At 44.2% G+C, this 13,543-nt stretch overlaps 1 protein-coding gene across 1 annotated transcript; it reads right to left on the minus strand.

Moving 5' to 3' along the window:
• Positions 1–734: 734 nt before the first annotated feature.
• NCMAP (non-compact myelin associated protein) lies at positions 735–11,394 on the minus strand. The gene is made up of 3 exons (XM_022552099.2): positions 10,781–11,394; positions 7,459–7,543; positions 735–3,105 (listed from the first exon to the last, which is right to left on the minus strand). Exons 1-3 carry the CDS (start codon positions 10,893–10,895, stop codon positions 2,964–2,966), a joined length of 342 nt encoding a protein of 113 aa, XP_022407807.1. The 5' UTR covers positions 10,896–11,394; the 3' UTR covers positions 735–2,963.
• Between the last annotated feature and the right edge of the window lie 2,149 nt (positions 11,395–13,543).

Below are 13,543 nucleotides of genomic sequence, written 5' to 3' on the forward strand. Positions count from 1 at the left end.
TGTCAGGGGAAGGAATTTTCTAAAAAAGGTATTTGTTATCTCTAAACTGAATTGAAATCAACTCAACAAATGTTTGATTTAAACTTTTTTATTTTTAGACATTTTTCTTTAAGCGTTTAATATCATTTATTGATTCAGTGGCCAAATAAGGCAGCATCTGCTCTGTTAGGAAAGCCACCTGTCAGGAAAGAAATTCAACTGTGCTGCAAGATCCCTGTCTCAGGAGGCCAGCTGCAGACTCCCTGAAAGCAGGGACCATGCTTACTGTGTTTAGTAGCACCTCAACTGGCATACAGGAGCCCTTAAAGGATGTTTACTGAGGTAATCGTCATCAGTTAAAAACAAAGCACAACGCTTTTCTTTGCCTCCCCCTCACCTCTCTACCTCCCCCTTCCATTTCCAAGCTTTCATTTATACTAGAGGGATATGTTCTTCTTTCTTCCAGGAAGATTCCACTGTGGACAGAAGAGTTTGGCTTTAGGGCTAGAACACTCCAAACTTATTTTTTTTTTTTTTTGCGGTACGCGGGCCTCTCACTGTTGTGGCCTCTCCCGTTGCAGAGCACAGGCTCCGGACGCGCAGGCTCAGCGGCCGTGGCTCACGGGCCCAGCCACTCCGCGGCATGTGGGATCTTCCCGGACCGGGGCACGAACCCGCGTCCCCTGCATTGGCAGGTGGACTCTCAACCACTGCGCCACCAGGGAGGCCCTAATCTTTTTTTTTTAAAGCACAATACATCTGGGAAACATATCTATGTGGGCTTGAGTCCTTAAATGGCTTTGCCCTGGTTCGAGGCCATCTCATGCCTTGCTCCTTGGGCCTAAGTGGTGGGGGAATGAAGCAGAAATCCTTAGAGCTTGGATGGATTTGGAAACGGCCCCTTTGGCTACAATCATGGAAGCCCAGAGGAGGCTACCAAAGTGGCTTTGCCCCACTTTTGGTGTGGAAGCTGACCCCCGACCTCCACTCGGACACATGGGTAAGCCTGTCCTCCTCTTGTTCAGCTCACAAAAGAATCCATGTTCTTTGAGCCAGGATGTTAGGGAAGAGTGTGATGCAACAAAAAGATGGACTTTGGAGTCAAAGAGACCACGGTTTGAGTCTTGTCTTTGCAACTTACTGTCTCACAAGCTGTGAGACTTTGAGCAAGTATTTTTTCTTCTTGAGTTTGAAATTCTCATTGGCAAATGGGAAAAATAATACCTCCCAGGGTTATTGGGAAAAATAAATCCCATGACATAACTTATGTAAAAGCACCTTGCAAAGTGTCTGGTGGATATTTAAACACAGGAGGGAGAAGAGATGTCTGGGGAGAAAGAAATTGCCTGTATTTCTCCAGATATATTCCAGTGAGCATTCTTATAGTGGGATGACATGAACTGTGTGACCCTGTGTCAGTCTTCTTACCTCCTGACCCTCAGTTTTCCCTCAAAAGGGATTTCCCTCAGAAGGAGAGGCTCCTAGAGTTTAAGGTTTAATGTCAGAGTGTGTCACTGTCTGTAACAGAATACAGATTTATTACCTTGTTTCCAAGATGCCTTCAACTGTAAAATGCACAACTGGCTAAAAAACAGCTTTTTGAGAGAGAGAGAGAAAAAAAACGCAACCTCATTAGTGGACCCATCAATTTTAAGACATATTCTGATTTCAGAATCATTAAAATGGGAACAAGTGTATGTCTTACAATGGAAGAAATTCATAATAATAATGCTGGCTCCCATTTATAAAGCATCTGCTGGGTGCCAGGAACTACCTAAGCTGTTTTAGTAAGTCCTTGGCTTGTTATAGTCACCCAGTGAGGCAGACGTTATTCCCATTTCATGTTAGGAAACAGAATACGGAGGGGTCAAGTCACTTTCCCAAGGCCACAAAACCAGGAAATAGGGCTTGGAAGGCAGGTCTTCTTAATTCCAAAATGCTTTCCTCTTTCAGTAGATTGTTCTCCAGGCTGAAGTGTCAAAGAGATGAGTTCTGTCCAGAGGAATGGTTTGTGAATGTGGTACTTTGAATATATCCTGAATCTTTGCAAGGTGACCAGGAAGGGCAGAGGTAACATAAATAGAGTTGTAATCTAATCAGTCTCCAAATACTGGACCTTGGAGGTAAGATGGTAACTGGAGAGTGAGAATTGCTCAGAATCCAAAGAGAGGGAAGCCAAGAAATGAGACTGAGTCAAGGTTAATCCAGCCCCTGTGGGGGGGTGTGGGGGGAGGGGCCCTGACCAGACACCAGGCTTATTCCAGGCCCATGGACACTACAACAAGCTTTCATCCTAGATGCCATTCTTCCTCAAGGTCATCCTATGTCTTCGACTTTGACTCTTTACTAAAGAAGTAGACACCTTTGGAGAAGAATCCAGTTTTTCCCAAAACCTTTCTTAAAGAGGGAGAAATGTGCTGATCGATGATCATGAGCTAGCTAGCGGTCATTTAGCACTGGAACAAGCTATAAATTAACAAGCTGGGTTGTTGGTGAGTTAGTCCAAGTTAGTTCCCCTGTGCCTGATTATGGGATTGACTATTTTGCTCTACAAAGCTGTGGATATGGCCCTTCCTCTGATATGACCTCAGGGCAGACCCTCTAAGGAGCATGCCCTGACCCCTGACTCCTGACCAGAAGACTCCTGGGCTATCTGCCTGTCTGTCTGTCTGTCTAGCTATTGTGTTTGGGGGGAGACAGCTAAACCCACAGCAGTGGATTCCCAAAATAGCACAGCTTTTTGGAAGGGTGGCAGCAGGGATATGGACGTACCTGGGGTGGGGCCCGGCAGGATGGGGTTGGGGGTTGCCTGAGGCATCAGGGATTGCATAAGAGATGCCCCTGTTGACCTGACCGGAACAAACTCATAGTGAAGCTGCCAGAGGAGAAATGTGCTTCTTGGTCTTGACTGAAGGCTCTTTGGACAGTGGCCGAGACAGCACCCAGGATGGGGGGTGGCCGAGACAGCACCCAGGATGGGGGGGTCACCGAGTCTCCACGTGGATGTCAACAGGGCTGAAGGTCACAGTTGCAGGGTGTTGGCTGCTGTTGCTGTTTGGGCCCAGGGCAGAAGGGGAGGCTGGCTTGGGGACCTTGGGCTCCAGCTCCCGTCTTGTCCTCATTTTCCTGTAATGAGATACACACGCATGGCTGAGCCTTCCCCCTCATATGCCTTGGGGAACGAGCTCTGTGACTACAGCTCCAGTGATGAAATTAATATAGATCATCGTTAAATCATGTTGCTTAATTGCCAATCACAGAAGCTTACAACTGGAAGGGATCTTAGACATCAGGTAGTCTGACCCTTCAGTTTCTTTGTTTAACCTAGGTCGGATACTTAATTTTATTTTTTTTCCTATTAATGAATGAGTAAAGTAGCAGATAGGTGGCTATTTTGAAGGCAAAATGAAGATATTACGTTTTTTTTCTGTTCAGAGTTGTAATGTGAAGCCTCATTATGCTTGCTAAGTTTATTGCTAGAAATATTGAAGAACTTTTTACACAGTTGAGAAGAGAATGGACTTGAAACATATATCCTGGCTTTCATCTCATATGCCATAAAATTCAATAACTAACAACAATCATTCATTCTAATGTCTACATGAAATTTCATCTTGTTGACCTATCATGCTTCTTTTTTCAAAATTTCAAATCCTCAGAAAAGTTACACAAATAGTACAACTAATACCTGAATACCCTTCTCTAAACAATTGACAAATTAACAATTTGCCACATTTGCTTTCTTTCTTTTACTTGCCCCATTTACACACAGACACAGACACAGACACACACACAGTTTTTTAAAAACTCATGAACCATTTGTGAGTTAGTTGCAGACATCATGCCACTTCAACACTAAATACTCCTAAGAACAAGGGCATTCCTCAATGTAACCATAACACAATTATCACACTTTAAGAACCTTCCATTTTTGTTGTTGTTGAATTAAAATTTCTACCTATTCTTTTCTTTTCTTTTTGGCTGCGTTGGGTCTTCGTTGTGGCGCGCGGGCTTTCTCTAGTTGCGGCGAGCGGGGGCTACTTTTCATTGTGGTGCGTGGGCTTCTCATTGCGGTGGCTTCTCTTGTTGCGGAGCACGGGCTCTAGGTGCACGGGCTTCAGTAGTTGTGGCGCACGGGCTTAGTTGCCCCGCAGCATGTGGGATCTTCCTGGACCAGGGCTTGAACCCGTGTCCCCTGCACCGGCAGGCGGATTCTTAACCGCTGCCCCACCAGAGAAGTCTCCCTATCCTTTTCTTTTATTGAAGTATAGTTGATTTACAATGTTGTGTTAATTTCTCATGTACAGCAAAGTGATTCAGTTACATATATATATATTTTTTCATATTCTTTTCCATTATAGGTTATTATAAGATATTGAATATAGTTCCCTGTGCTATACAGTAGGACCTTGTTGTTTATCTATTTTGTTTGTATCTGCTAATCCCAAACTCCTAATTTATCCCTCTCCCCCAACCCCTGCCTTTTCCCTTTGGTAACTGTAAATTTGTTTTCTATGTCTGTGAGTCTGTTTTGTAAATAAGTTCATTTGTATCATATTTTAGATTCCATATATAAGTGATGTCATATGGTATTTGTCTTTCTCTGTCTGACTTACTTCACTTAGTATGATGATCTCTAGGTCCATCCATGTTGCTGCAAATGGCATTATTTCATTCTTTCTTATGGCTGAGTAGTATTCCATTGTGTATACATACCACATCTTCTTCATCCGTTCATCTGTCAATGGACATTTAGGTTGCTTCCATGTCTCAGCTATTGTAAATAGTGTTGCTATGAACGTTGGGGCGCAAGTATCTTTTTGAATTAGAGTTTTCTCCATATATGCCCAGGAATGGAATTGCTAGATCACATGGTAACTCTATTTTAAGTTTTATAAGGAACCTCCACACTGTTCTCCATAGTGGCTGTACCAACTTACATTCCCACCAACAGTGGAGGAGGGTTCCCTGTTCTCCACACTCTCTCTGGCACTTATTATTTGTAGACTTATTTTTTTAACTTTTTTTTTTGCGGTACGCGGGCCTCTCACTGTTGTGGCCTCTCCCGTTGCGGAGCACAGGCTCCAGACGCGCAGGCTCAGCGGCCATGGCTCACGGGCCCAGCCACTCCGCAGCATGTGGGATCTTCCCGGACCGGGGCACGAACCCGTGTCCCCTGCATCGGCAGGCGGACTCTCAACCACTGCGCCACCAGGGAAGCCCTAATTTTTTTTTTAACTGATTTTTTTTTTTTTTTTGGCTGCGTTGGGTCTTCGTTGCTGCATGTGGGCTTTCTCTAGTTGCGGCGAGCGGGGGCTACTCTTCATTGAGGTGCGCAGGCTTCTCATTGCGGTGGCTTCTCTTATTGCAGAGCATGGGCTCTAAGCGTGCAGGCTTCAGTAGTTGCAGCACACGGACTCAGTAGTTGCAGCACATGGGCGCAGAGTGCACAGGCTTCAGTAGTTGCAGCTCTCAGGCTCTAGAGCACAGGCTCAGTAGTTGTGGTGCATGGGCTTAGTTGCCCCACGGCTTGTTGGATCTTCCCGGACCAGGGATCGAACCCGTGTCCCTTGCATTGGCAGGTGGATTCTTAACCACTGGACCACCAAGGAAGTCCAGTAGACTTTTAAATTATGGCCATTCTGACCAGTGTGAGGTGATACCTCATTGTAGATTTGATTTGCATTTCTCTAATATTTAGCAATGTTGAGCATCTTTTCATGTGTCTATTGACCACCTGTGTGTCTTCTTTGGATAAATGTCTATTTAGAGACACTTCCATTTTAAAGATGATAAAATCAAAGCACAGAGAGGCTAAATAACTTGCCTGCTTTTGACAGACCAAAGACTGAACCCAGGTTTCTCAATTCCCAGCCCACGTATCATTGTAAACAGGATGGGGTGAGTAGAGTCTCCATCCAAATTTCAACCTAGAAAAGGGGTTTAGAGCTCCAGCAATGATGGAGAGGAATGGCGGGTAGAACTTGGGGTCTGATGTCACTTCCTGGTTTGAAATAGACCCAAACTGTAACAGCCCAAAGATTTTAAAAAATAACATATGAAATGTTATTATTGTTATTATACGTGTACTGGTGGGAGTATTTTCTCTGAAACGAGAAGAACTGGGTTTGAATCCCAGCTCTGCCAATTAGGGCTGAGTAAATTCAGGCATGTTACTTAATCTCCCTGTGCCTGTTTCACACCTATAAAATTGGGGATATAGAAGCACCCACTTTGTGGTGCTGTTATGAAGACCTAATGAGTTAATACATGTAAAGAGCTTGGAACCGTGCCCAGCACATAGTAAGAGACCAATATATGTTAGCTACCCTTATAAAATCATTAATATTATTATAAAAACAATGCAGAAATAAAGAAGCACACCCCTTGACCTTGCAAACACCAACCAACCAACTAACCTACTAGCAATCCCATCATGCAGACATACTGGTTGTTAACACCTTGTGGTATATCATTTGAACTTTTCCTGGGTGCATGTGCGTAACGCATGTGTATGATCATAATGTACATAATGCTTTAGGGACTTCCCTGGTGGTCCAGTGGTTAAGAATCCACCTTCCAATGCAGGGGACGCAGGTTCGATCCCTTGTAGGGGAACTAAGATCCCATATGCTGCAGGGTACTTAAGCCCACGCACCACAACTACTGAGCCTATGCATCCTTGAGCCTTTGCGCCACAACTAGAGAGAAGCCGCACACCGCAACGAAGAGCCACTAGCCGCAACGAAAGATCCCATCTGCCACAACTAAGACCTGCCGTAGCCAAAAAATAAATTAATTTTTTAAAAATGACGTACATACTGCTTTGTAAATTTTGACAATATGTTGTAAACAACTTTCCTCATCAATTTATACATTTCTACAATATTTTTAATGGCTTCCAGGTCTTCTATGATGTAATTGAATTTAGTCTTTTAATTTTGATGTATTCACTGAAAAGAATAATCTTCTAGCAAAGCTGTGACTACAGGTGATAACACATAAGGTGATAACACAGCAGTTACTCTTCTTACAATCAATTTATATGATTTTATTTCCTCTTATTTGGTCCCAGAAAGTAAAGTCGCAGGTATGTGCATTTCAGTATTTGTCACCTCCAATACTCATGTGGTCCACACAATACAACCTAGCAAGGGCTCTCCAGGAGAAGAGGATTGAAACACTCCTCTCTTATCTGCAAATTACATATAAGAGTTTACTACACAGCTCAAGGTTACTATCATTGTCATTATATTATTATATTTTAAAAATATTTCTCCAAATACAAAAATATATGGTCACTGTGAAGTTATTCCAGTAGAACAGACAGCAAAAAAGGACCCACAAAGGGTTAGAGCATTTGATGATGGACTCATAGATACTGCTGTGCACATAATAGGCACCCACAAACGTTAGTTCCCATTCATTCTGGAATCACTGAAGGGACCAGACAGTTCCAAAGCCCAGGGCATCCCGTACCTGTTGTACATCTTCAGCAAGATCAGAACCACGGTGAAGATGACGATGACAACCACCACAATGGCAGCAACGATGGCTCCAGAACCTACGAGGAAGAGAGGAGTGGAGATGGCTAACGTGCAAACTGAAATGCAAGGAAGGATTCGGAGGCTGGGAGGAAGACACAACACCTGGCACCCTCACTGGGTCAAGGAGAGGAGAGAACGTGAAATCCTGGCATACTCATTGCTGACCCCAGGACAGAGTCACATCTAGAGTGGCAGTGTACCTCTACCTCCAATGGGACTTGGAGGGCCATATCCTCAGCACCTGCCCTGCCAAAATCCTGCCTTAGGCTAAGTCCTGCTCTTATCATCCCCAAGATAGCTTTGAACTTCTTTTGTGAAATAAAAACATCCTTCCTTCTTTCAGATGATATAAAAGTAATATGTGGTTTTTGTAGATAATTTTTTTTTTCCTACAGGACACACATGGGCAACAACAATAGCCCTGTGCCCTGTGTAGATAATTTTGAAAATATACATACAAGCCAAAGAGGAGGGGAAGATGAAGACCTCATTACCCCAAGAGCCACTGATAGTCTACATACGTATACATTCACCAATGCGATCACGTTTTTGCATATATGCATATTTATCTATCATCTTTTAGAATAATTTATTAATCCTATGTCTGAAAATCCATCTTAAGAAAATATTCATAAATATGGAAACATATGCACTTGATAAAAATGGAACCATATTCCATAGACCGTTTTACAACAAAATACCCTGATCCTTTTGCTATGTAAGTACATAGTTTTCTTCATGACTCTTGAAGGCTGTATAGTACTCTGCTGTTTGCCTGTGCCATAATTTGTTTAGCAATTCTTTATTGAGGATATTTATGTTGCATTCAATTTTACACTATTAAAAACATGGCTATGATGAATGTCCTTGTAGCTTAATATCTCAGATTCTAATTTCAGTATCAGCTCCCAGTCCCAAAGTCAAATTCTAATATTAGGTTCAAGATCAACAGCCTTGCCAGAATTGATATAGAAAACATCAAGAATCATAAAAAAAGCTTCATACTTTAAACCGATCTATTTGATTCTGGGGAATTGATCATAGGGAATAATCCCAAATACAGAAAAAGCTATATGAATGAAAATGTTTATTACATTATTGATATTCTAAATATGGGAAGGGTTTAATAAGGTATAGCACACTTATCCATGAAATATACTGTAATTAAAATAATAATTATGAAGACTATGGTACATGGAACACTTTCGATGATAGAAAAGTGTGGAATATAGAATACGATATTATATACACATCCACATATACATACATATACATTATGTTGCAACCATTAAATAGGTGCATACAGACATAACATTGAACAAATCATTCGTGGTATGATTCCACGAATACAAAGTTCAAAACCAAGGTAGAATTAATCTATGGTGGTAGAAGTCAGAACAGTGGGTTCCCTTGAGTGGGTGGGGGATAGTGATTGCAAAGGGCACCAGAACTTCTGAAACACTGATGGTGGCCTGATTCTTCATCTGGGGGGCTGGCTATACAGCTGTGTGCACTTTGTGAAAATTCGTCCAGCTGTGCACTTATCATTTGGGCACTTTTTCGAACATATGTAATGCTTTTATAAAAAGTTTACTTAAAAAACAACAACGACTGTGCATTTATTCATAGGAAGAAGGACAGAGGGAAAAAGGGAGGGGGTGGGGAATCCATCATGGAGTTACTTGTTTTTCTTTCCTTCCTGGGGAGTCCAGTGGGTTTTTCAACCTCGGCTGGATAATTCTCTATTGTGGGGACTGTCCTGTGCCTTGCAGGGTATTTACCAGGATCCCTGGCCTGTACTCACTAGATACCAGTAGCACTTCTCCTCCCACGCTCCCAGTTGTGACAAGCAAAAATGTCTTCAGACATTGCCAAGTGTCTCCTGGTGGTAGGGTTGCCAGATAAAATACAGGATACCCATTAAATTAGAATATCTGATAAACAATGAATAATTTCAAAATATTGCATGGTATATCCTTATACTAAAAATCTATTAATTGTTTATCTTTTTTTTTTTTTTGCGGTACGCAGCCTCTCACTGTTGTGGCCTCTCCCGTTGCGGAGCACAGGCTCCGGACGCGCAGGCTCAGCGGCCATGGCTCACGGGCCCAGCCGCTCTGCGGCATGTGGGATCTTCCGGGACCGGGGCACGAACCCGTGTCCCCTGCATCGGCAGGTGGACTCCCAGCCACTGCGCCACCAGGGAAGCCGAATTGTTTATCTTAAATTCAAATTTTATTGGTATCCTGTACTTTTATTTGCTAAATCTGGCAACCTTATTTAGGGGGCAAAATTGCCTAGTTGAGAGCCATGACTTTTAGTTAAACAAAAACGTATTATTCCCATCTTGCTGACAGTGATTCTATCTACCCTGCATTTCACTTCAGAACTGTTTTGAGACATATCTCAGCAGGCCTCTGTAGGTCTCCCCACCCAGCAAGAGCAGGCTAACATGTGGGACCCTGTCCCAAGAGTGACCCTCTCTGGGTCTCCATAGAAGAGCCACATCCTGCCATTAACCCAGCTTCCTGCGAGTACCCCAGCCTGTAGCTGTTTAACACTGTCCATCACTGCTCCATGTGTGTCGGGAGGCCTGTTGCATTCATGGAGGTATGTACCAAGTCACCTGACATGACTGGAACGGACCCAAATTTCACCTAATACAGTCAGTTGGTTTTCTGAAGAATGGTCCTCAAATTTTTCCTTCTAGGGACCCCTTGTTCTTGGTAAATATCTCCCCAGGACTAACTCTTCCTACCTACATTCATTTACTCCTTGGTAAATTGATGGGATGTTTTTGCTTTGCAAAACTAGTACGAAAGTAGCTGCATTTTAAGGTGACTCGTGTAGGGCCATCTTACAAGAGATACAAATTTCCATCGCCTTCTAAGCCCCAAAACTCCCTAACGAAAATAACAGTAATAGTAATAATAATAATAATACTCATTAGGTACTTAGTATGTTTCATACGCACAGAGGCTATTCTATGTTTTTTACATGGATTATCCCTTCTAGCTTTCACACCTACCTATGTGGCAGCATTGTTAATATTCCCATCTTACAGATGAGGAAATCAGGCCCAGAGCAGTGAAGTCACGTGCTCAGGGTCATGTAGTTGGCAAGTGGTATATCACTGAGACTGAGACCCAGGCAGTGTGTCTCCAGGGCCCACGCTCTTGACCTCGACACCAGGAGCTGACCACAACACCTGTCCCGCCCTCGCTCCCCTGGCCGCCCAGCTAAGTTGACCTTACTCTTGTACAGAAAGTCTTCTCCTCTGGTGGTCATGTTCAATGAGAAGAAGGTGGTACTCCCCAAAGGGGTAGCTGTGGTCATCTCGACCTGCTGAGAAGGAAGATGAAATATCATTTAAAACCAGAGTAATCTTTATAACCCCTGTATGATGCCTCTTTTGGTCTTCATCTGGGTGACAGGAGAAAATATTTAAGCATGCAGTTTCTCTTAGCAGCAATTAAAGATGAGGCCTTTTACTATACACTACGGGGAATTAAAAATAAGGTCTGACATTTGTAAAGAACTTCATTTTTCAAAGCAGTTTCAATTCATTCAACAATATTTATTCAACTCCTCCTAACTATGTTTCACACAGAATGTCTAAATTGATCTTCTGGAAACTGTGAGGGAGGTTATCGTTGCCATTTGACTGATGAAACTGAAGCCCCCAGTGCCATGTGGAGCCCCAAGTTTACCTAGAAGAACTGAACCCTGGGCGTCTACTTCCCACGCTAGTGGGGCTTTGGCCACCCCACAACCGTGCTTGAAATTGTGTTCCTGCTTTCAAAAGCTTTACAATCTAAGGAGGAAAGAATAAAAGTAAATGAAAAAAATTATGGTTACTTGATTATTAAGCTGTCAGTGACATGAGCCATGGGGTTGTGAAGAATGATTTCAAGAAGGAGATCAATTTGAATGGGCCTTGAAGGATGAGTGTGGTCTGGGGATGGGGGTGGAGGAGAGAGAACACAGGTGTGGTTGCACAAAACCCTCAATGGGAAGAGAGCATCTCCCATGCACAAGGCTGTCTTCACAAATGCCATCTGTCAGCTCGCTTAATGCTCTCAATCATCACATTTTGCTGCTGAGAAATGGAGGCTCAGAGTGGTTGAGTGAATCGACCAAAGTCACACAGCTACGAAGACGTGGAGCTTGGCCCAAAGGCAAACTCCTTGCCTCCGGAAGCTCACATTCTGGTGAGAGTGAGAGAGACAGTAGGTTTGACCATAGCATTCTCGGGCTCAAAAAACAATCATCTCCCCGGTACCCACACTTCTATATCTGGCAGTGAAAGCCCTTCACTGGCTGTTTCCACCTTCCATTTCAGCCTCCTGGTTCCTCCTACCAACCTCTGCCAAATTGCTGGGACAACGGGCCACTCCATCCTCCTCCGTCGTTCCTGGTCTTTGCTGTCTCTGGGCTGCGGCCCCAGGCTTTGGCCTCCCAGGTCCCCCAACTCTGCCAGCTCATGATGGAAACAGGGGTCAGCACCCCCCCAAGTGGGGTCAGGTCATCTGCAGCCAGGCTGGGGGCTCTGGTGGCTATGACCTGTTCCCCTGCCAACCCTCCCAACAAGGGCCTCAGCCTCAGAATGACCCTGTGTGGCCAGGCCCTGTTGATCCACAGGATAGGCTCTGCCTTTACTTTCTCTGCCCTCCTTTAAGTCTTGAGATCCTGCCTAAACTACTGCTCCACCCCCAGCTATGTCTGTCCCCTCCTCCCAAAAACCCAATCCTCAGGACTTTCACAACTCAGGCTTCCTGAAGGACATGTCTGTGACCCTGATGTCCCCATGCCAGCCAACCTTTCAACCTTTCAGCCTGGCTGGGCTTCCTGTCTCCTGACTACCTTAAACAGAACTGGGTTGCTGGCCATGCTCCATTGCCCGCTCCCCCTCCAAAAGGAACAGAACCTTCCAGGCTCAGCCCAGTCACCTTCAGGAAGACTTCCCGCCAGATAGAATTAGCGATGCTACCCTCCATCCTCCCATAGCAGTGCCCTGCAAAGAAGCACCACCACAGCTTGTGTCTCAGTTGCTGTGTCTGGCAGTCAACTTTCCACGTTCATTGTCAGGTCCTTGAGGTAGAGACTGTTTCTGGTTCTTTTCACTCCTGTCTGGCTCTCCTCACCTTTGCCAGTGGAAGGACTTGAGTGAGTGGCTGAACTTCTCCCAGCTGGGGTTGCTGTTTGTAAAATGAGGTAGCTTTTCCCAAGGGAAATGAGGGATCAAGGTTAAGTATGGAAAGTGCTTTTAAGTGCTCAGTAAATGGTAGATAGCCCTCAGGATTTTAGTGGGTATCAGTGAATACTTGCTGAACTAATTAGAGACAGGAGCTCAAAACAGAAAAAAAATTCTTTCTATAAAAATAGGTATGGACCAGGCTTCCCTGGTGGCTCAGTGGTTAAGAATCCACCTGCCAATGCAGGGGACACGGGTTCGAGCCCTGGTCTGGGAAGATCCCACATGCCGTGGAGCAACTAAGCCCGTGTACCACAACTACTGAGCCCACACGCCACAACTACTGAAGCCCATGCGCCTAGAGCCCGCGCTCCGCAACAAGAGAAGACACCGCAATGAGAAGCCTGCGCACCGCAACAAAGAGTAGCCCCCGCTCGCCACAACTAGAGAAAAGCCCGCATGCAGCAATGAAGACCCAATGCGGCCAAAAATAAATAAATAAATTTATTTTTTAAAAAATAGGTATGGAACAATTTGCGAACATGGAATAAAATTCTTCCCCAGCCCCCGACCCCCACTCCTACTCCTAAGGAGAGGTGGCTGAACCCCTCCCTCAACACACACATATACACACTCCCCATCTCAGCACGTAAAGGGTTTTAATATGCATTTGCCCAGACGCTCTGCTTCTATCCCCACCAATATCAAGCTGAGGACACTCACCAGTAACGCTTTCTCACAATTCCTTTTAAACACAAAAAAGAGAGAAAAACAAAAATAAAAACAAAAACAGAAAGAAGAGGCAAATAGGTGGCCATTGGTC

This window comes from Delphinapterus leucas, chromosome 1 (genome assembly GCF_059928025.1).
Source record: "Delphinapterus leucas isolate spDelLeu-1000000601 "Yukka" chromosome 1, BTC_Dleu_Yukka2, whole genome shotgun sequence".
Taxonomy (NCBI): Eukaryota; Metazoa; Chordata; class Mammalia; order Artiodactyla; family Monodontidae; genus Delphinapterus; species Delphinapterus leucas.